The sequence below is a fragment of the Labrus bergylta genome, chromosome 11 (genome assembly GCF_963930695.1).
Source record: "Labrus bergylta chromosome 11, fLabBer1.1, whole genome shotgun sequence".
Classification (NCBI taxonomy): Eukaryota; Metazoa; Chordata; class Actinopteri; order Labriformes; family Labridae; genus Labrus; species Labrus bergylta.
The window spans coordinates 4,304,962-4,327,658 of record NC_089205.1 but is presented as its reverse complement, the minus strand read 5'-3'; the positions used below and the strand labels follow the sequence as shown (position 1 = coordinate 4,327,658).

General features: G+C 40.8%; 1 protein-coding gene across 1 annotated transcript in view; it reads left to right on the top strand.

Moving 5' to 3' along the window:
* LOC110001219 (alpha-2-macroglobulin-like protein 1) overlaps window positions 1-14,349 on the top strand; it is a 30,890-nt gene extending 16,541 nt beyond the window's left edge. Inside the window, exons 22-36 of the mRNA XM_020656662.3 lie at window positions 622-673; window positions 772-855; window positions 1,350-1,526; window positions 2,391-2,472; window positions 4,027-4,183; window positions 6,203-6,277; window positions 6,445-6,610; window positions 7,952-8,148; window positions 8,535-8,750; window positions 10,103-10,218; window positions 10,451-10,541; window positions 10,668-10,736; window positions 11,831-11,936; window positions 12,642-12,681; window positions 12,888-14,349. Coding sequence (XP_020512318.2) covers window positions 622-673; window positions 772-855; window positions 1,350-1,526; window positions 2,391-2,472; window positions 4,027-4,183; window positions 6,203-6,277; window positions 6,445-6,610; window positions 7,952-8,148; window positions 8,535-8,750; window positions 10,103-10,218; window positions 10,451-10,541; window positions 10,668-10,736; window positions 11,831-11,936; window positions 12,642-12,681; window positions 12,888-12,891 — 1,632 coding nt within the window. The 3' untranslated portion in view covers window positions 12,892-14,349. The remainder of the gene's footprint in view (window positions 1-621; window positions 674-771; window positions 856-1,349; window positions 1,527-2,390; window positions 2,473-4,026; window positions 4,184-6,202; window positions 6,278-6,444; window positions 6,611-7,951; window positions 8,149-8,534; window positions 8,751-10,102; window positions 10,219-10,450; window positions 10,542-10,667; window positions 10,737-11,830; window positions 11,937-12,641; window positions 12,682-12,887) is intronic.
* Window positions 14,350-22,697: the final 8,348 nt, after the last annotated feature.

Here is a 22,697-nt window from a genome sequence, read left to right as displayed (position 1 = left end):
TGTAGCTTCAGCCACCAGGGGACTGACGTCGAGGCTAGCAGGTAATATTGGGAGTTTCTACTGACGATGTATCCAAGTATAATTTACATGACCTTTTTATCACAGTTGCAGTTTACCCTTCCTTATGCAGACGTCTTTGACGTTACATCTGGTTTTTCCAAGGCAGTGATAAACATTCTGACTGTCATGGCGGCTCATCATGGCGGCCGCCTCGACAGGACATGTCTCGTCAACTATAAAATATATATAACATGGGTTTAGTCAATTTTAATTAATTTATATATTTCAATATAAACATTGTCTTCCAAATTTACATATTGTCCCTTTAATTAGGTATTTGATGGTATAAAAAGGTCTATAATTGACTCTGCAAAAACACGCCAGAGTCTACTGGGCAACTCTAGCTCCAAATGCTGTCCCCATATCAATGTGTCAGCACCCACTGAGGTGTTTTGTCTGACGCTGTAGTTCAACTAGAGGGTGAAGATTTGTATCCATCTTATAAACTACAGGAGTTTTGGGTTGTCCTATACCTGACTGACCCCTCATAAAAGATGTATTTTTTCCATAAGTTGTTAGGTTATTTTTTCATCTCTTTAAATCTCTCTGTCTGTTCACCAGGCTGAAGGAACCCCACAGATGGTCAGTCATAGCGCCCTCCTCTGTCCTGCAAGTAAGCATTCACATACAACCTTAGCATCTCATGTTTCTCTTAGTTTCTTTCTTTGTGTGTCATTAATGTTTCTTTCTCTCTGCTGTTCATGTTTCCAGAGGAGACTGTGGAGGAGAACATGTCTCTTGAGTTGCCAAAGGACTATGTCGAGGGGTCAGTCAGGGCTTCGGTCTCTGTTCTGGGTAAATGGATCAGCTAATATGGATTTATAACGTTTTATCCGACTTTCAATCTGGTTTTTAGGAAGAAAAAAAATACAGCACAACATCAGCAGCTCTTATAGTTTTTAATGACTTTATAGAATGTAAAGATAATAAGCAGCCCTCTTTATAGACCTGTCCAAGGCATTTGATATATGGACCATATAATACTCAAACACAGACTGATCAAAGTGGGACTGTCCGCACAAACGGTAAACTACCTTACAAATAGTGTGTGCAGGCAGATAGTGGTAACTTCATTTCAAGTTCATTCTCACAGTAACCAAAGGTTTGCCAAACTCTGTTAATTGTGCTGCTGCCGGTCTTTGCCAGAACACTCTTGATAAAGAGATTTCTAATCTAATTCTAATCTAAGTTTTTGCCTTGTTAATCAAAGGTAAAATAAAATTAACCTGCTCAGAATAAACATGTTTGCAGTGAGTATTGTCGTAATCTGTCTGTTGTTTCTCCTGCAGGTGACCTGATGGGCATGGCCTTGAAGAACGTGCAGGACCTCCTGAGGATGCCGTATGGCTGTGGGGAGCAGAACATGTTGAAGTTTGCTCCCAACGTTTTTATCCTCGACTACCTGATGAGCACAAATCAGCTGACCAAGGACATCCTGGATAAAACAGATGATTACATGAAGTCAGGTGAGATTTTCCATCCCCCCTTTGAGAGAAGATTAATGTTTAGGTTTCATAAATAAAGCTTCTTCAGCACCAAAGACTCAGCTGATCTGGAGTATTTTAGGGATCATTCCTGTCTGCAAATTCCCTTTGTTTTTAATAACAATCCATCGACACATCCATCCACCCTCCATCCATCCATGCATCCATGCATCCATTCATCCGTCCATCCATTCATTCTTCAATCCATCAGTTCACCCATCCATCCATCTACCCACCCATCCATCCATCCATTCCTCCATCCATCCATCCATCCATCCATCATTTTCATCTTATCCAGGGTTGGGATGTGATGGAAGCAGGCTAAGCAAGTAGACTCAGACACCCCTTCTCCAGCAATGTTTTCTATCTCCTCGGGGGAGACTTCAGGGTGTTCCCCATACACAATCCTTCCAGCGAGCTCTGGGTCTCCTCCCGGGGAGATGTGCTCGACAACTTCCAAAGAGAGCCGACCACGAGGCATCCTAACTAAAAGCCTGAACCACCTCTACTGACTCCTTTGGATGTGAAGGAGCAGCAGCTCTAGTCCGAGCTCCCTCCTGATATCTGAGCTCCTCACACTCTCTCTTAACATGAGCACAAACACCCTCCGGAGAAACTCATTCCAGCTGCTTGTATCCACAATCTCATTCTTTTGGTCACTACCCATAGCTCATGACCAGTTTAATGTCAACTCTAATCTTTGTTTTTGTTTTTAAACCTGTCTTCTAGCCTTGTTTTTCAAAATAAGTTAATTGATACCTGAATCAACAGGACCCCTTGAATTGTTCAAAGGCAGAGCTGTTACCTGTTAGTCTGTGCTTAGTTTTGTTCTTGATCTTGTTGCAGGATATATGAGGCAGCTTCAATACAAACATCCTGACGGTTCCTACAGTGCCTTTGGAACGGGAGATAAGTCTGGAAATACTTGGTCAGTACTCTTTAATTAGAGACATAGTGAGTGGGATAAGTGAATACAAACATTAGATAATGATGCACAGCTGTTTTCTATGAACATGTAGAAAACGGTTCAATGATTCATCTTCAGAATATCCTCCGCTCTTTTTTATTTATTTATTTTAATTCATGTAGCACAAATCAGTGAGCCTCATTCACCAAGAATTCTTTGAAAGACATTCCCACTTACACCCATTTTCAGAAATTTCGACATTCACCAAAGTTTTGCTTTCTGGCTTTGTTTCTTAGATAACAACATTATCTTCAAACACACAAGAGCTGAGTGGCTGCCCTTGAGTTGTCAGAAGACTAAAAAAGTGTTTACAAGCTCAAGTCCATTTACCAAAGTTCTGGGAGTTTGAACACCTGAAAAAAATGATCAAAAATATCAAATACTGTTGGACATATGGGTATTTCTTGCACATTATCTAGGTTTGATTAGGACTTATTTCATTATATTTGGCATATAAAATTGCTGTGGATTGAACAAGCCAACAAACTTTAAAATATTGACGTATAAAATAATTCAGACGGATGAGGAAGTAACAACCACCCACTGTCTGTAAACTTTATTTACACACCTGTCGTTAACACTTGACGTGAACAGTTTTGTATAATGGGACCAAAATAACATTGATAATATACAGTTGATGTTCCCACTTGTATAATTCATGGTGTGATTGTGTTGCATCAGTGTTCAGAAAACATTTCAGAGCATTTTTTCTAAAGCTCTTTTTATTGTTCAACTCAAAATATTTTCAGCTTGAATCTGATCCGCTCAGTATGAAACACAGACACAGTGGGAGGTGTTTGGCACCAGCGAGCGTCCTAATTATTTACTTTGTGAAGAAACATGCCAGAAAATATTAATATTTGCATTTAATGGGCTTAAAGGACAGAGCCTCTGGGGATTCTCTGTTTGGAAAAAGGGTGCTGGGCAGTTTGGCAGGTGGTGAGTGTGTGTGTGGGTGTGTGTTTGTGTCGGGGAGGAACGAGGACTCTCAAGTGTTCTATTGAATTAAAATTCAGACAGGGAATGGGATTGGATTGTCTCAATCGATTAATAAACCTCAGTGTCTGGAACAAAAGCATTAAAGGATGTATGGGTCTATATATATGGTGGATTCAATTTGTTAGAAATGGTAAGGGTCTGCATTGGTGTTATTAACAAGCCTGTAACTCTGTCAGTACTATTAGAGTACATGATGCATGTTTAGGATTGATTGATTGATTGAAGTGTTTCATTTAGAACATGTAAAAAAGAGAAGTAAAGAAAAGCATACTGAAGAAAATCTACAAAGACAACTTAAATTTAAACGCCTGAAAAGCTGGATTTGTTTCATTGTCACCAACACAAACACAAGGTTAGACGTGTCTTATAATAAAATGCCTTAATGTGTGTGTGTGTGTGTGTGTGTGTGTGTGTGTGTGTGTGTGTGTGTGTGTGTGTGTGTGTGTGTGTGTGTGTGTGTGTGTGTGTGTGTGTGTGTGTGTGTGTGTGTGTGTGTGTGTGTGTGTACCTGTCTAGGCTGACCACTTTTGTCATGAAGTCCTTCGGCGGGGCGAGCTCGTACATCTTTGTGGACAGCGGGCACATCGACCACGCCAAGAAGTGGCTCTCTGGACTGCAGCGTACTGACGGTTGCTTCAATTCTGTCGGGAAACTTTTCCACAACGGCATGAAGGTAACGATTCCAGTTTGAGTGAGGACATTTAAGATGGACTGGATCTGGTTTCACATCGTCAGCTGAGGTCAGTTCGAGCTCTGCAAAGAAACACGGAAAAGGAAAATACTTTGAAGAAGATACTTTAAAAAACAGTTTGGCACACCACTCTTTAATGAATATTATATACTGTGTGCATCATCAAGTTGTTTTTAAATTCACAAATGAGTTGGAACTTCTTATTTTTGCAGATTTCTGTAACCAAAACATTTTTTTTTTTTTTACAATGACCCTGCTTAAGACCTTGTTAGAAACTATATGTAAACTCATAATTATATTCACAAAGTCTTAAACACATCCATAAATGAATAATACTGATCAGTAAATGTATTGATTGATCCAAAAATGTGTAAAAGTATTCACAAATGTGTCCGCATATCTGAAAGTTTGTAGACCATTTGTAAATAAGTGCATATTTATTGATGGCAGGATTTCACTAAGAATAGATTGCAGTTGATGATGATATGCACATGCTGTCTCCTCTATCACAAGGTTCAGTTCACAAAGCATATAGCACTAAAGATATTCAAACACCACCATAAAGATAACCTTCTCCGTGCAGTTTGCATCTATTTGGAGTCTTGATTGTGGAGTCAGCCTCTCCTCTCTCTGCTGCAGGGAGCTGCACTCATCCTGACAGCGCTTATTCTGTCCACAGATGGATGATGAGCTGGAAGGGGAGGGGACACTTCTTTACCAGTTTACTATGAAGTCAAGTCTTTACAGATGTGATACAACGTTATAACAAAGTCTCCTCCCTGGATTGAGTCAGCAAGAGCAGCTGTTCCAGATTAAAAAAACACTGTCATCTCTGTGATGCGCACACCCACCCAGACCGCCTCAACAAGTGGTGTGCTTACGTGCTCGGGTTGAGTCACTGAGAGCCCTGGACTGCTATAACCCCAGATTATATTTAAAGGCAGGGTTGGTCATTTTCTTCAGATACACTTTTTAAAATTTTGGTTGACATTGTCTTTAGGTCCTGACAGAAATTAATAACTCATGTTCTCTGAAAAAGGAACAAAGAAAATCTGTCATGTGTATCAGTTTGTAAGCCTGTAAAAACTTTGACCAATGTCTGCCACGAGGTACCAATCTGATGAACCAATCACACGCCTCCCTGTCTCCCTGCTTGTTGTCTACCCCTTGCGCGTCACCGATGACGCTCCGCTTCTGGAGCAACGGCCCTTGTGCATGTAAGTGAGGGGGCGTGGCTTTTAAGGAAGCACAGAGGGAAGGGGGTGGGTGTAGAAGGAGAACTGAGGGAATGCTACCAACCCTGCCTTTAATAAAAGTAATGTAAACGTAATATTTACAGACAATTAGTTTTTAGATCATACGGAGGTGGAATTGATGTCCTGATCACTGGAAAGTTTGTTTTTGTGACATCCCTTATAAGTACTGTGGTGCATTTACAACCATCTCTCAGCAGTCGGTCATTTTGTCACTTTATCTGCTCCTGGCTGTTATACATCATTGTCTGAAAATGAAATGTTTCCCTTGCATAAAGAGGGGCTCTAAATGACTGAATAATGGCTGGTTTAAATACGCACAAACAGCAACGGTTTGTGCCTGGAGAATGACACGTTGTCTGGTTATCTGATGTGTAATCCTTTTGTGGATCAGGCCCTGGGTGTTTTCGCTTTAGAGCTGAAAACGCTTAGGTCATCAGTTACAACTGAGGCGAGCCTCTCAATTGGCTGTCTGTTTCTGTGTGACTTTTGCCACACTTCTACCTTGCAAGATGTACAAATGTATGTGACAAGGGTTTGTTCATGTAAGAACATGTAGAAACACACAATACGTTAAGTGTTAGAGAAAACTGTTGGATTTAATAAAATGCTGAATAAACTTAAAAAACAGAAACTAGAATGTACAGTCAGCCCAATTCGACCCTCTCAAAATAATTCATATATATTTTAGAACTTAACTGAACACTTTAAGTCATCACTGAGTGTATCCAATGTCATTTTCCATCAGGGCGGAGTGAGTGACGATGTGACTCTGACGGCTTACATCGTTGCTGCCATGTTGGAGCTGGACGATGATGTCACAGTGAGTCTGACATCATGTCCCCTCAGACCGCCATTTTCATCAGAGACTCTAATCACCTGTTTTGTCAAACTCGTTGGAAATCCCTGAAAAATCTGATTAAATAATTGTGCAAACATAGATGTCTGCATATTGCCCTGTACATTGTCCCATTTCCTTTGGTGTTTCAGGACCCCGCTGTGCTGAACGGTCTGCTCTGTCTGAAGAGTGCGCTGAACGGCACGGTGAACAACCTGTACACCACCGCCCTGCTGTCCTACACCTTCACTCTGGCTAATGACGAAGCCATGAGGATGAAACTCCTCACAGAGCTCCACCTGAAGTCAGAAGCAGCAGGTGAGACAGTGAAACCATCAACATCACCTGCATGTCCCAGACAACACATGCTGCTGTCAGTGAGCATCATGAACCCAAAAAATAAAAGAAATAAACAGGAAAAGTCTTATTAAAAAAGAAGAAAAACAACAGTCTTTCTTTCTGTTGAAGTGTTTCAGGAACATACAGTAGAAAGCATGCAGAAAACATACAAAAATAAAAAGGCTTTAATTGGAGCTTTAGCAGTAATACCTATGCTGAGAAAGGTCAGAGTTAGTTTAAGACTTTTCATCCCATGTTTCATTTGTGATTGGTTTTATGTAAATTAAAACGTCATGACGTAACTCCAAATGAAACACGTTAGATAGGATAGAACCAATCACAAGACACAAGGCGGGACCTAACGTTGGGAGGAATTTTATTGGATTAGTTAGCTTTCACAAAGCTTTTTAATTGGCTGAAAAATATGTAGACACCCCTGAGTGCAGGATGAGTCATCAGACATTTTAAAGAGGTCATATTATGCCCTTTTTGGGGATTGTTTATTTAATCTATGTACGTACCAAAGTACATAGTACAAGTAAATAGCTAAAGTTAAAATAAAGTGTCTGTTTTCATGAACTGCCGCTCCATGCACCGGCTCGCTTCTGACTCTCTCTAAGGCTCTGAAGTGTCCACGTTCAGAGTCCCCACGTGTGCCAAGTCTGATCTGATTGGTCGGCCAGTCGGCTCTGCTGTAATTGGTCAGTCGCTCAGCCACTCTGGCTCCGAGGGCCGGGGAGCAAAAACATTAGCACCTTATCACTACTATGCTACCGCAGGCTACGGCATATCGTGGGCGTGCTACAGAAGTTAACGGGCGTGCAACATGAGCTGCTGGGCTTGCCACAACGAGCCAATGGGCTTAGATCAGTGATCTCACACTGACAATGACGTCACACTGACAAATAACCGAGTGTTACATGCAGCTAATGCTACAGCTAACAGGAGGACGTAGGAGAAGCCGCGTTTCCGCTGACTTTGAATTTTTGCACATAGATGTGCCTAAACATGCACAGGACACTTGGAAAACACACTGAAGAGCATATAAAACCAGAAAAAGCATAATATGGGACCTTTAAATCTTTTAAAGGAAGAGAAAATACAGTTTTTTGTCAATTAAAAATACTCCGATACTTTTTTTTGTAAATATGTTTGATGAATGAATTAACATTTAACACAGGAACTCTGGATTAAAAGCAGGAAAATGTATTTCTAATTTCATGTGGTCTTTTCTTTAGCTGCATGTCTGTATATATTAAAGTGGACCACACAGCGTTAGCCGCTGCTAACCTCATGAGCCTGGTTTGTTCTATCTGGCAGGAGGCACGCGTCACCTGGTCAGAGTTGGGGCTCCAACAATGCATCTGGACTCTCTGGAGGTGGAGATGACCTCCTACTTTCTCCTGGCTCTGCTCTCTGGTCCCACCCTGCTGGACTTCAATCTGGGTTACGCATCCAGCATCGTCCGCTGGATTATTAAACAGCAGAACCCGCAGGGCGGCTTCTCCTCCACACAGGTAGAGCAGACACACAGAGGCGCTCCTACTCTATAGTTAGTGCTACTCTCCTAATAAATGTCAGGCAGGCTCTTCCTGGGTTGCTTTTTTACACATGCACATGACAGCGGGAGATGTGTTGGAGGGGACGGGGAGCGTGGTCTCAGGAGGCAGGAAGTGATGTAAGAAGACACCAAAAAATCAGTGCTCCATGTAGTTTTACACATGCACAGTATCAACTATATATCTGAAGAGAACGTACTGCTATAAAAAACTTCGGCTTTTCATGCTCACACATGAGCACCTCCTTAAAAATGTTGTGAAGAGAGTTTATGAGAAGCCTTTTTATCCCTCCCCCCCACCCAAAAGATTTTTCTGACGATGCCTCTCTCCTCTCTGCTCGTCAGGACACCGTGGTGGCCCTCCAGGCTCTGGCTAAGTATGCTGCTGCCACCTACAGCAAGGAGGGCACCGTCGCAGTGACAGTGAGCTCCCCGAAAGGCCAGCTGAAAAAGTTCACAGTGGACGAGAGCAACAGGCTGCTGTACCAGGAGGAAGAGCTGAGCGACGTGCCCGGAAAGTATGCGGTGAGGGCCAAGGGAGAAGGCTGCGCGCTGGTTCAGGTAAATCAGCAACGGGACGAGCCCAAAAAAACGATCAGAAAAGAAAAGCAGAATGTGTGACAGAACTGTAACAGTGAAGGAACGACTGAGGCAGCTCAGGGGTGAAAGAGAACACATTCAGATCTGTATCTATGGCCAATTATGTTCAGACTAAGAAATACTACTATTGATAAACAAAAAATATCATAAAATATATACTACAAGTGATGTGAAACAGCTTTACAGAATGCTTGTAACAGGTGGTGTTGGCACCCAAAATGCAGCATCCAAAAACACCTGACTTGCACTGGACAATGCTCTTTGCTTAAATGAATGACTGATAAAGAGTCACACATGTATATGTTAGTACAGTTCATTTCAATCTAAAGGCTCAAAACTGTTGTAGTCTCTGTAAATGTCCAGGAGCTCTGGCTGCTGTGATCTGATCCACATACAGATGAGCATGAGACCCAGAGGAAACAGAGAAACTCTCACAGAAAAGTTCAACAGAGCGCAACAGTAACGGGGAGCAGACTGAGGACATGGTCTATGAGACAGCAGGAAAGCATTCTGTAGTAACAAACAATCTAACAGGGGACAGGTGGGGGACAGGTGGGGGACAGGTGGGGGACAGGTGGGGGACAGGTGGGGGACAGGTGGAGGCAGGCAGAGTCAGTAGCAGGTACTGAAGCCCAGGCACCGTGCTGGAAAGTCTTGCCTGAAGCAAAAGAACAATCTGGCAGAGTCTGCATGAACACCAGAGGCTTTTATACTGACTTGATTGCAGATGAGAGGCAGCTGTGTGACAGGTGAGTTGAGTTGGCAGATGAACTGGGCGTGGCTGGCAGGCAGAGTGGAAAAGTAAAGAGTGACTGTGTGAAGGCAGCAGGTGAGAAGAGGAGCAAAGCTGTGACAATGGTGAGGAAGGTGCAGGATGAAAATGGATTGGGCCAATATTTATAAAGATATTAAAGTGTAAAGAAATATGTCTTTGAATGTTGTGTTAAAGGGGTAATAATGGATTTGAAGTGTCTAAAAATGTAAATTCTGTTTGGCGTTTTTTTGTTTTGGAGAATCGAAAAAAAGACCAAGTACTTTGAGTTTTCTGTTGTATCGTTCATCACAAGAAGTACACTGATTTACACAAGTAAATGCTGATTTTAAAGTAATGCTAAAAATAATTTCAAGCACGAAAACAAACATCAGCTGGATATTATCAACCAGTGTTATAAATGTATTGGTATCAGTTTGTTGACAAATGTGCAAAAAGACAAATAGGGACTGATGCAGATGAAAAAATAAATAGCTATTGCTGCTCTGACATTCCTTAACCAAATTATTTTCATTGTCATTTTTTTTGTGACTCTCCTCAGATCTCAATGTTTTATAACATCCCCCCTCCCCCCGACACCTCCTCGTTCAACATCACCGCCACCCTGCTGGGCATGTGTGACATGCAGCAGCCTCAGCTCCTCTTCGTACTCGTCAGGTACTCTTTTTGTGTGATTATGGGCGTGTGTCTGACTATTTTTGATGAGTGAAATCAAAAATTAGGTTATTGTTCATAGTATTGGTTGATGACGACTAAACTTCAATGGAGACTCTCACTGGCTTGAAAGATTGTAATATGACACCTATACAAACATGGAGGCAAATAAAGTCACATGTGACGGTAAATCATTTCAAGGTGTCTGACTTGGTTTGTGTGTTTGTGTGTGAAGGTACCAGGGCCCAAGAGAGGAAACAAATATGGTGATCATCAACATCAAACTGCTGTCAGGATACATTGTGGAGGAGAGCTCTGTGCAGCTGGTCAGTTCTTCTACAGCTGCACAATATAAAAACACTTCTGTCACTATAACAGTAGACTGATGAAGCTCAGCTCTCATCATTTACTTGAATGTTTGAGTTCACTAATTGAAGACTGTGCTTTTGCAGCTAAAGGACAATCCCTTGGTGAAGCGTGTGGAGGTGGAGGCCGGACACCTCATCATCTACGTGGACGGGGTAGGAAGCACTGACAGTGTGTTTGACGATAGTGAAATAGTGCTCAACGGGCGTTCCAGCTCTTTTAAACGACGTGCGGAAATTGTCCAACAATGAAGCTGATTTTTAAAAACTCTTCATACAGTTTGCATTTAGTTTGGTCATTGAAACTCTTCATAGTTCACTCTAAATAAACATGTTGAGCGAGAACACTTGCAACTCTTTCTTAATGCAAGCTTTGGATCAAGCTGTGATCTTTAAACGTACATCTTAATCAATCAATCTTCATTTCTAAAACTCCAAGCCCCAAACAAAAGTAATCTCAGTACACTACAGAAAGATCAGGTCTAGACTCTTCTTCTTGGTATATTATTTGGAGAGAGCTATCATTAACCCACCATGAGCAAGCCCTTACCAACAGTGTTAAGAGGCTCAAACAAAACCAGACTAATTGGTGAACAACAGTTTGCTAAGTCTACATCACCAGTGAACGATGAACAGGAAGTGAGCATTACAGAAGTCATCTACTTGAATCTTTTAAGTTTGAAGGATTTCTGCATAAATCAGCATCTGACCTCTTCCCTTTGCTGCATGTCGTCCCCCGCTCTCTCCTCCCAACATTTCCTGTCTCTCTTCAGCTGTCCTATCTAAAAAAAATTATTTTAAAAAAAAGCCAAAAAGCCCCAAAAATACCTTTCAGTTGCATTTCAGTTTAGGATAAGAAATGTCACTGGATTGACTTTATTTAAGAACCTGTTACCGGGTTTTCAATGGTTATGAAAAAGAACATAAATGGAATTGACAACTTCAATGTACAGAATAAGGTTGGGCATCAAGTGAGGTGGGCATTGTCTTTAAATAGTCACAATAAGTGAGACATATGACTGTTAAAAGAAAACTGGATGTTTTTTTTTTACTGATAACACTACCTACATTTCATGACAAGATCAGCCAAGAGATGAGAGGTGCCAAAATCATCCAAAATGTAATGTTGTGGTAGGAATGATAAAAGCAATCTGCCATTGTGTCACATACTCCTCTCCAAGTTTCCAATCCTGTGAGCCTTCAAATGAAGAAAGAACATAGAATGACACAATGTGTGTTTCATGTTGCAGATGATGCAGGGGGAAGAAAGGCTGTACATTGTTCTCATGCAGCAAGATCAGCCTGTCAAGGACCTGAAGCCTGCTGTGGTCAAAGTCTTTGACTATTACCAGACAAGTAAGAGCCTCTTATAACCTGTTCTTCTTTGTGTCTTATGTTAAGTTTCCTTTATTTTGCTATAGGTAAATATACTGCTAATGACCCGGGGGTATGATCAAATGTGTTTGGTTTGACGATACATCTCCACCTCCTGAAGCCACTGGTGACATCATGTGGAGTCTGATTTTGGGTTGTCACAACTGCCTAAGTGTGTGCTGTATATACAATTATTTTACTGCTCCCGTTTAAGTCGGCGCCGCCTCCATCTCAAATCCTAGTTTGGGTTGCCTTCAACGGAAAATCGCAGTAGCCAGTTGAGAGCGAGCAGACTGGGAAGCGTCAGCAAGCGGATGTTGCATGCTTTCAGGGCTCACAGACATGGCAGCAAACATAACTGTGCTCCGAGCCAGGAATATTAAAAAGGAAAACTAGTTTGAAGTCAGGTTTACCATTTATTATGGGTTTATGCTTGACTCATCTGTTAACATGGAGGAGGCTGGCTTTATGACTATGTACTGCAGCCTGTCATTATGGGGAGCCGTCAGGTTGTCTATCTTTTTATAAGAAGTCTCTGGTTTGATCCAAATACTAAATATTTTCTTCTGTACAATATCTAAATGTAACTATGATGTGATACATTTGAAATCCAGTAGATTCTTGAAAATGCGCAAACAGCTGATGTTTCATATTATGGTGTGTCTGATGTGTTATTTTATTTTTCAGGTGATGAGGCGGTCACTGAATACACCACGCCCTGCAAAGAGTAAGCTACATTTCAATACTCTGTGTTGACTGTTTGTCTCTTTTGTATTGAATGCACATAGAAACATGTAGAATAGAGTTTCTTTGGTGATAAAAATAAAATGTTGTTTTTCCTGAAAAAGCTCTAATAGTGACAGAGTCCTAAGTATGTTAAAGCATGTTGTTGGATTACATGCAGGTAACTCATTGCATGTGTTTCCTCTCCAGGTGATTGCAATAAGGACTTGTAAAAACCACATCTGCAAAACCCAACGGGACTATATTTAGTTTGAAGAAACTGTGCAATGATTAGTTTTCTTCGATCATTTTCTTCTCAGTTCAAACTTGGTGTCTGGCTTTGTTTTCTTTCAACTGCATTTCTCTATTGGTGTACATTTAGGAACTTGTTTCTTTAGGGGGGTGGGGGGGTTACAGCTGTTGACTGTCCTTGCTTTAGTCCTTCCAAATGTGAATGTTAGGCATCAACAATAAGTCAACATTCAGGAGATACTGCTGTCTCTCTTCTCATCTCTGCAACCTTTACAATAAATCCAGCAGAGTTCAAGAAAAGCAGCGGACAGTTCATTTTCAATATATTCAACAAAATCCATATGATTCACATGTGAAAGAAACACAAGTTATAGACAGGGTACCAATAACACAGTATGGTCCGAGTATTGATTATGAATGTGTTTGTGTGAAACAGGATCTACTGTCTAGTGTGTGTGTGTACGTGCGTAAAAGCCACATTGATTCATCACTACTGCACAATTTGTAACTGGCTGACAATAACATTTCTAAAATGACAAAAGTGTGTACTTGAGCTTCTTTCCATTCTGTTCGATTTCTAAAGTAGCAACATGATATGAAACTAAAACTGCTACGTCAGTTTGTCCAATCAACCAGCGACAGTGGACAGTTATTATTTTGTTTAGTTGCGTTATCCTATAGTGCAGAATATTATAGATGGTTAACAATAAAGGTGAAGATGTTGAGTGCAGAACGCCGGGTACTTTTCACCCTCAATAGTCGCCATCTTGGCTTTGACTCAGAAGGGAAGGATAATTAATTGGCTCCAACAGCGCAGTCATTTAAACATAAGAACAAACAATATTTTAGTCAATTGTTCTCAATAGAAGCTGGATTACAATTTTCAAATAAAGAAGGAGAAAGTAACCTTAGTGTTACTTCTTTGTGGTTTGATATTCATGTCAGTTTAGCTGTGGCAGTGTGAGTGTCAAATATCACATTGTAGCCATTTTCAATATGTAGATATTTTACTGATTAGTTCTCTGAAGGCGACAGACTCAACAGTTGATATGAAGCATGTCGTCAACAACACATCTGTCTTTCAGTCTGTTCAAGCGGTTATTGAAAATGAAGACTGGTCTCTTTTGGATGGAGGGGCTTCTCCCCTATTGGCAGCACCGAGCTCTCTGACAGCGACTTTAGTAGAAGCTATACTCTCGGCGGTGGAAAAAAAGTTTTCTTTCCACCCATAGATTATAACATCACTATATTCTTGTTGTTAAACTCAAGCATGGACAAATAATGATGCTATTTCTAAAACAAGAAGCTCATGCATGAATGATCATCAGCCTGTGTGTGTGTTTACTCTGCTGATGTTAGCTTGACCTCACCTGCTGACTGGATGTCAATAAACCTTAATCTCATGTTGTTGTCGGCTAGTTCACGTATAAAGTAAAGAGAAACAAGTGCTTTTAAAATTGCTGTTATTGTAACAGATTTATTGAATTTAAAAAGTAACTAAATACAAAACTAGTAACTGCAAATAGTAGTGTCAATCCCATCATTCCCAACACTGCTCATAACTTCATTGCCAGGGGGAGACAGGGTGATCATCTACAAAGAAGAGGCTCGACATTAGGTAAAGTTAACCTACATCTGAGGTGATTTTGAAGCCAACTTAAAGACAATGAAGCATTTTATCTGTATATGATCGATGAACTGCAGCTGCTGTTCTCTACCCTGCACACGTGCTCTGCAGGTGGAAGTAAGCCAAGAGAGAAAAGACGCCCGCTAAAGTCCCTCCTTGCTCTGAATATGGTGCAACAGAATCCTGCAAGAAACTTTCTAAAATGGGAGTTGTGCCTTTTGGAAAACTTTATGTAACATACTGCAGATGAAGATTGTCAAAGGAACAGGCACATACAGGAAAAGATGGGGGGCGGGACACGTCACTGTGTGTATTAAAGAGAGGAGAGGAGCTCTCTCTATCACACACACACACACACACACACACACACACACACACACACACACACACACAACATGAGAATCACACACTCTCATAGCCTCACTGTCAGCTCATTACTGGCTCATGTACCAGCGCTGCAGCTTTCTGTTTGTCCCTGATCTTGAACATTTTGGTAGAATGTGGATTCCAATAAAGGCTGGTTAAACAACAGATTTTATTCCCCGACTCAAGAGGGCCCCGCATGGCCCAGAGGCGAAAGCTGCTCCTGACTCTCTGACTATCACTGGTGGATGTTCCTTCCTCTGTGTTTCCATGCGCACCATCTCTGTGGAAGGCCTCTCGGACCATGCAGGGAGGGAGCTTTTAGCTATAAAAGATCATCTCATTGAGATCATCAAGCCCCAGTTAATTGAACTTTAATATGATATCTTTGTAGGGGCACAGGGTGAACATACTGTTTTGATAAAGAATTCATCAGGCAGAGACGGGGAGCCAGACTTAATGAGCCCCTCCCTGGATTTGGAGATGAGAGACATGAAACAAACAGCCTGCTCTCAGCCCGAACGTCTGCTGCCCTCTCCTGCCTGAACACACACACATCACGTCCACACACCTCCCATAGAGCTGCCATACAGTATGAAGCATGGAAAAGTGCTGCAGTGCCAAAGTGCCTTCTGTTTATCTGCAATTATGTTGTTGTTTTTTAAGATGTATTTTTTATTCCTCTATTGGAGAGACAGGAGAGTGGATAGAGTGATAAACCCAGGAGAGAGAGAATGGGGAATGACATGTGGGTCAGGAGCCACAGTTCAGATTTCAACCCCATCTGCCAGCTTCCAGGAGTACAGCTTCTGTACACGTATGCCAACAAACCATTAGGCCACCTGCACCCATGCAATTATGTACTCAATGACGTCAAACACTGAGAACAGTTCTGTTTGCTCAGGCATGAATCACTTGTCAAACAAATAGCCAGGGCAACAAAGATCCTAATTAATTTGTCTCATTCTATCAAGCTGGTCATTTGCATGTCTAATGTTCCAACACAACATTTTCAATGTGAAACTGACTTTGTAACAGAAAATTCAGACAAAATTGTAACTACCTTTTCAGAACTAATCAATACAAACCAAAAACTGTATAAAAGTAAACATACCCATGGCAATGCCAACCATTTCTTTGGAACCATATCTGGTAGCAATCCTAGTTGACAGGCTGCCATGCTAATGAAATGTCTATCACCAATTCCCACCCTATTAAGAATATTTCGCTTTATCGTCTATTTTCCTCTGAATGAAAAATCATCTACAAAAGGAACATCATGCTGTATTTAATGGCACTTCAAAAAATAGAGATTTTGATCCTAAAAACATGAAACTGATTACAGAGGTCATAATGTTGAAAGATGAGAATTTAAAGTCACATGCAGCAAGCCAAAGATAAAAGGCAGCATGTAGGGCACTTGTGCACGGATACAGACTCAACATCAACATTCAGCTTAATGGAACAGACATCTGTCATTAACCAAAATATTACCTTTTTTTAAAATCAGTTTAAGTTATAATATGGAGCTATAAACTAAGATGGTGATGATTATGATGATACCAAAAACTGTAGTAAAATGCTGCATTCTGTGTTTTACCACTGAAGGGTCAACATGTGGAAGTAAAATGTTTTCAAGCGCAAAGTAAAAAAGGACTTTAATGTCTCTGTGTGATGAAAGCTTGGCTATTGAGTTTTGGTTTGGGTTTTTAAAAGAAAGAAAGGGAAACATTTTTAACAGCCTTATCTAAACAAATGCTCATTACAAAATAAAAAAAGGTATATGGCCTGCAATGAAGCCTCTAAGAAGGCAATTCTCACATAGTCGCTAATGGTTAGCCTCGTTACTTTAAATACCACTAAAGAGACCTAAAACACACTTCTCTCTGCTCCATTATGTTCCAAAATAGTCTGTGCTATTTTATTTAACTGCTGGACTCTATAAGGAGGTTATATTGCTCCTTAAGATGAGAGAATTGTACTCTACAGAGTAAGGTTTTTTGTCATTTTCTTTGAGCCAGCCTTATGTAGGTGTAGAAACCATATTTACTGTAACTTGGCTGGTGTCAACAAAGCCCTCGTATTCAGTCAGAGAGACCATGCTGATGGCAAAGTAAAAGAAATGAGGCAACACCTGTGAGCTCGTTCAGGCATCGTGAGCTGAACTAATGGCACACTGACATGCATTCCACACATTCTCCAAAATTGGCCTTTTATTTAAATCATTGCCACCTCTTCCCTGCACCATACTGCACTCTTGCTTTTAACAACCAGCATCCACCTGCAGGAACCATAGAGCTCAACAGTGACTGCCCAGTTTGTCGGCTGCTCTGGTTCCAGGAGTAGATAAACCCATCCAAATTCTCCATTGACCTTCCTCCATTCACACATAAACAACTGTTTCACACTCAGGTCTTTGTAGTCTACAATATGGTCAATACTCAACCCACTATGGAGAAAGTGAATGGGATGTTTACTTCCAGAACTACACTGTTGAGATCTATAGCACCATAAATTACAGATCACAGTTTTTACACTGGCTTATTGGTCACAGCGGTATAATGGTCTTATACACTTTTACAATTATAAATAGAGGGACATATTATTTTGAAATTATACACTAGTTTTTCATTGTTTTCTCTGTTTTATAAAGTAAAAAGAATACCTGGGATTCAGTATAAAAAGAATCAGATCTGGATGTAGACATTGTGAATCACTCCTGATTGGTTCATCCTGCTCACCTGTTCCTCTAAAGTGCAAATATAACCTGGTTCTTCAGTTATTTCATGCCAGATCATCCAACCCAATACAACGTTAAAGGAGAAATATGTAAAATATCAACTGAATTAAATCATAAAATGACCTTACTTTATCATCAGATATTAGGGAAACAAGTGCTTGAAGTGCTGGTTTCTCTGACAACAGAGTAGCAGCCAGTGTGTCCTCTTTCTAAGATTAGATTCTGGTTCGTAATGGTTTGTATTTGTTTTGACCAGATGAAGGTGGTTTTAAAGGACCCCTACACAGGTGTTTCATATGATTATTCTCATGCTTATATTGTTTCTACACATGCTGCCTGCTGCTAATCCATCTCTCTCCTCTGGCACCAGTCAGACACTAGTTCATCCACTCAGACACTAACCCCATGCCTGACTTCTAATTCTCAAACTAAACTTCCATCTCTGAATAACCAGCCTTTAACCTTGTGAAGTAGTTCAACTGTGTGTTTTGGTTCAAAAGAAAACCTGCCATTCACACAAGACATAATTTTTTATTGTCTCCTTATTAACATCTGGGTGGTGAAAGTTTGGAGGGAAATCTTTCTGATAATATATTAACCTGTTTAAGATCACTTTAAGACATTGGCTAGTGTTATTTTTTCATGTCAATTCCTAGCTTTTATGTTAGCAAGGGTATACAGGTACATTTTCCTGTTGTACTGGTTAATTCTACCAAATGCTAATAGCTTAATGTCTTTTCAAGACCTCACTCAGTCAGGCACTTCATGCCCTAACATCCCTGTAAAGGCTTTTGATTCCTGTCATTAATTCTAGTAAAATCAGAATACTCTTGCTTCTCTAGTTAAACCTTTTTTACATGTAATATGACCGTCCTTGTGAAGTGCTGTGTCTCCTCCAACAGATGTGTGTTTTCTGGTATTGCAGGTTCCTGAACTGAGCTCCAGAACGGTGGGGAATATAAGCAAGGGTGACAGAGACCCGTCAGACAGAATCCATAAGAAAACTAAAGTCGTCATTGAGCCTCCAGATTACATCCACATCTACAGACCTGGGCAGCCAAGTTTTACTTGTAGTCGTTCATTAGGAGGACATCCACAGTGTTAAAAATGTCTCCTGCTGTGTGGCAGAAATGATGCAGACATACTCTTCAGCTCAGCCTGCTTACCAATTCTGCTGCACTAGCACTATTTAGGACTAAATTATAATATCTGCATACTGCTGAGCACAGACTCGACTTCATTCAGCACACAGGAAAATGCTGGCTCCTCTAACATTGTTGGTAGTATTAGTGAGCAATGATATGAAAAGAATATTACCAAATCACAGTAAAAAGTAAACTGCACTGGTTGTCATTTTTTAAATGTAAATCATTAATTGACTGGCAACCCCAGTCAAAAGAAGTCTGGACACCTTCCCTGCGTGCTGACATTCAATGGGAAGCGTACGGATAGATTTGATTCAGTTTGGTTGCAGCATTTCTGGAATGATGTCATCCTCATTATGTATGGCTGTGTGCTATAGTTAAATGAATTGACATGTTTTTTTTTCCTTTTTCTTTTACTTAAAGTCATGTTTCGAATCGTCTCATTGGATACAGATCTCATCCCTGTAGTGGTAGGTTAAATATGTTTTCTTTTCTAAAAATCCTCTGATATTTCATGATGTGTTCTGGTACAGTGAATGTGTAGTCTGTAGTAATTTCTCGTGAGCAGTCAGTGAATCGGAAGAAGGTCTATTTTAGTTCGGAGAGTGGGAGGTGAAAGTAGGGCTGTTTTTTTTTACATGTAAAGACAGCGTGGGTGTGAAGTGCTGTGTGTAGTCGTGTGATAAACATGCTGTCAGAGTTCATTTGGCGTTTGACCCAAACATCTGAACCAATGCAAACAAAAACGCCTTTTTCTTTTTACACTGAGAGGATAAAAACATGGCTGCGTGCAATCTATCATATGAAGAGGAATACTCTAACACTGTTTCCAATTGTCTCATACGAAAAAGGTAAGCTGCAATTTATAAATAAACAAAAAACAATTCACAAACGATTTGACATTGTCTCGTCTAGAATGTTAAATTCATTAGTTTAGATAGAGGGGTTCATGGTGGTTAGGTCACCTCACAGCAAGACGCTTCCTGGATCATATCCCCGGTCAGACATGAACCTTTCCTCCACAGTCCAAAGACATGCTCGTTATGGTTAATTGATGACACTTTGTTGTCCATAGGTGTGAGGTAGGTGATTCTCCTCATATATAAATGCAGCTGGTCGTTACATTTTCTCATCATATTCACATTTTGGCTCATAAAATGTTAAGATTTAAACTCCATGCTGCCTGTCTTCTTGCATTGAACACTGCATTATGGTAACTATTCACAGATGAGTTTGATTTAAATGGATTAAAGAGTATAATGATGTAATCTGTGTTTGTGTGTTTCTGTGTGCAGATGAAGATCACACTGGCTGGCTCAGACCAGTACACGTACCAGAACTGTGCTGGCTGCCAGTACAGTGTGTGTCTGTGTGCTGAAGAGAGCCTGACCTTCTCATGGATCGTTACTCCAACCGCCTTAGGTATCGATACAAAACTCACCAAATAATAATGCTGGCTGAATCCTAAATTAAGGCTAAGTTTGCACCTTTGGTTGAACAAATGCAAAGTGCTTTACAATTAAAAAAAAACAACTTCAGTAATAACTTCCAGTGTGCAAATTATCACCAGTAAATCAAATCACTTAATTTGATGCGGAGGCTGAACTCTTTTAAGTGTTTCACAAAGCATTTTATGTAGCTTTTATCATTCTTTTATCGAAAGTCTTTTAACGTTTTCTTTGACCTGTTGGTTCAATAGGTTGTCTGTGAAGGGCAAGAACAGTTTGAACCACATCGTAAAAGTCTGCTTTAAGATTATTGGAGTCCAGCTGAAAGACTTGAGCTCCCTGTGGAAAGAGCATGTGGTCCAGAAAGCCAAAGGGATCATAAATCAACCCAAACATGTCCAGTGTTTCCCCTACCATTATATTGACTTACTGTATAGACTGCTACTGTATAGCGAGATCACCTGTGAGGTCCATTCATCTATGTGTCTATTCATTAGACACATTCCTGTCATTATGAAATTGTAGATTGATAGCGCTGGCTTTCTCACTTGACGACCTGTTCGTCTGTTGGTGACGTGTTTGTTTCCTTTATGTTGTCTTTGCATTTTTCAATGACTCGGTAGGCTGTGAAACTGAATTGCCCTTCTGGGATAAATAAAGTTGTCTGAATCTGAATCACTTTTGTTGTCACAGCTCAATTGTAAAAACAAAATATGTTAAGTACAGGGTCAGTATAAATGGGCTAGCAGGCTAAGCCCGCCCCCTTTTTACACAATCAAAATGATGACGTTGTTATTCAAATCACTTAAATAGTTTTTTTTACTTTGTTGATACTAAGAGCAGCGGGACATTGGACGGACTAGCGGATATGTTGTGGCCCCATGTGCAGAAGCAGTAGTCCTCCTTGTGGCGGCCCAGGGTTCAAATCCGACCTCTGCCCTTTTCTGCATGTCGTCCCCCTTCTCTCAACATTTCCTGTTGCTCTTTAGCTGTTTTATTTAATCAAAGGCCAAACAGCCAAAAAAATACATAAAAAGAAACCAAGAGTAGCAACGTAATTGGTAGTTACAAGAAAAACGATAAGACACATCTGCCATGTTAGCTACCGCAAATGCTTAGGCTACATAAATCCACAAATACGCAAAGTGACACGTGTGTGACCAGGTTTTTTTTTGTCCTGAGCTCAGGCTCACAGGCTTACCAAGGCGTTCTTGTGTCCAGCACTTGTCACAATTTAGGAGTCATTTTAATCAAACCTGAACTCCACAAGGTTTATTTACTTCATAGTTTACCAACATTTAATTTAGCTGCATGATTGTGATGGAATGAGGGAGAAAAGCTTTTAAAAATGTGTGCTTCTCGTCTGCTTCTCATCGCTAGCACATTATTTCAGCTGTTTGCAATACACTATGAATGGGGTTGAATTTACTCATACGTTAGTTTGGGTAAAGCGGGTCTGCAATTTTATAAAAGTGCGTGCCTTCAGGTATGCATATGTGGATCTTTGTACACATCTGTCTACACGTGTGTGGATCTATTTATATGATTTGAAACAATAATATCTCTATAGGTCTTTTGCATTTTCTATCCAGCAGATATCTTTCAGTGTCATACAAAAAAATCTTATGACACTGTCTGAAATGATGCTAACCAGTCACAGCTCTGCTCCTCCTGCTATTTCTGTCACTAACGACCTCATGCAATCTTCACATCATCATAATTAAATCCTGTAGTTGTCTGTTCTGCCCAATAACAAACAAACACTCTCAGTGACAAAAATGAGACAAAAGCAGCTAATGAATCTGTATTAAGGGCATTGACAGCTGTTACGTTTTCACTGCTGGAAGCAAAGACAGCGGGCTGTGTTTGTTCTGCTGCCTGGCCCTGAAAGCAGAGGATTTCTATCAGCCTCCATCAGCACGGATTGAGACACCGCTCTGATGAATGTCAAATTGCACTCATCTAACTCCCCCTTAGAGGAATGCTGACAATCACTTGTACTAACAAGTCAGGTAGCATCTCTGACGAAACACTCAGAAAGCGCTCCCTCGGGGGGCGATCTGTACTTGTCCTCTGAGTGAAGGATTGTGGGCTGTGAAGGGAGGGAGAGGAGGGCTTGGAAGATGGAGCAGGATGAGGGATAATAAGGCAACAAATGGGGATTAATAAGGAAGAGTGAGTTAGGAAACAAGGGGGAGGAACGGGAACAGGGAGGATAATGAGTGTGAAAGCAGACAGGAGGCTGATGCCTCTGTACACAAAGTGTCATAGGAAGAGGTAATCAATACATCGCTCTGCTTTCAGAATAACAGCATGTATGTTGTGCACACAGGTCAGGTGAATATGAAGGTCAGCGCAGAAGCTCTGAAGACCGGCAAACTGTGTGGAGAAAAACCAACCACTATACCAGAAAAGGGCCAAGTGGACACAGTGATCCGCGACCTG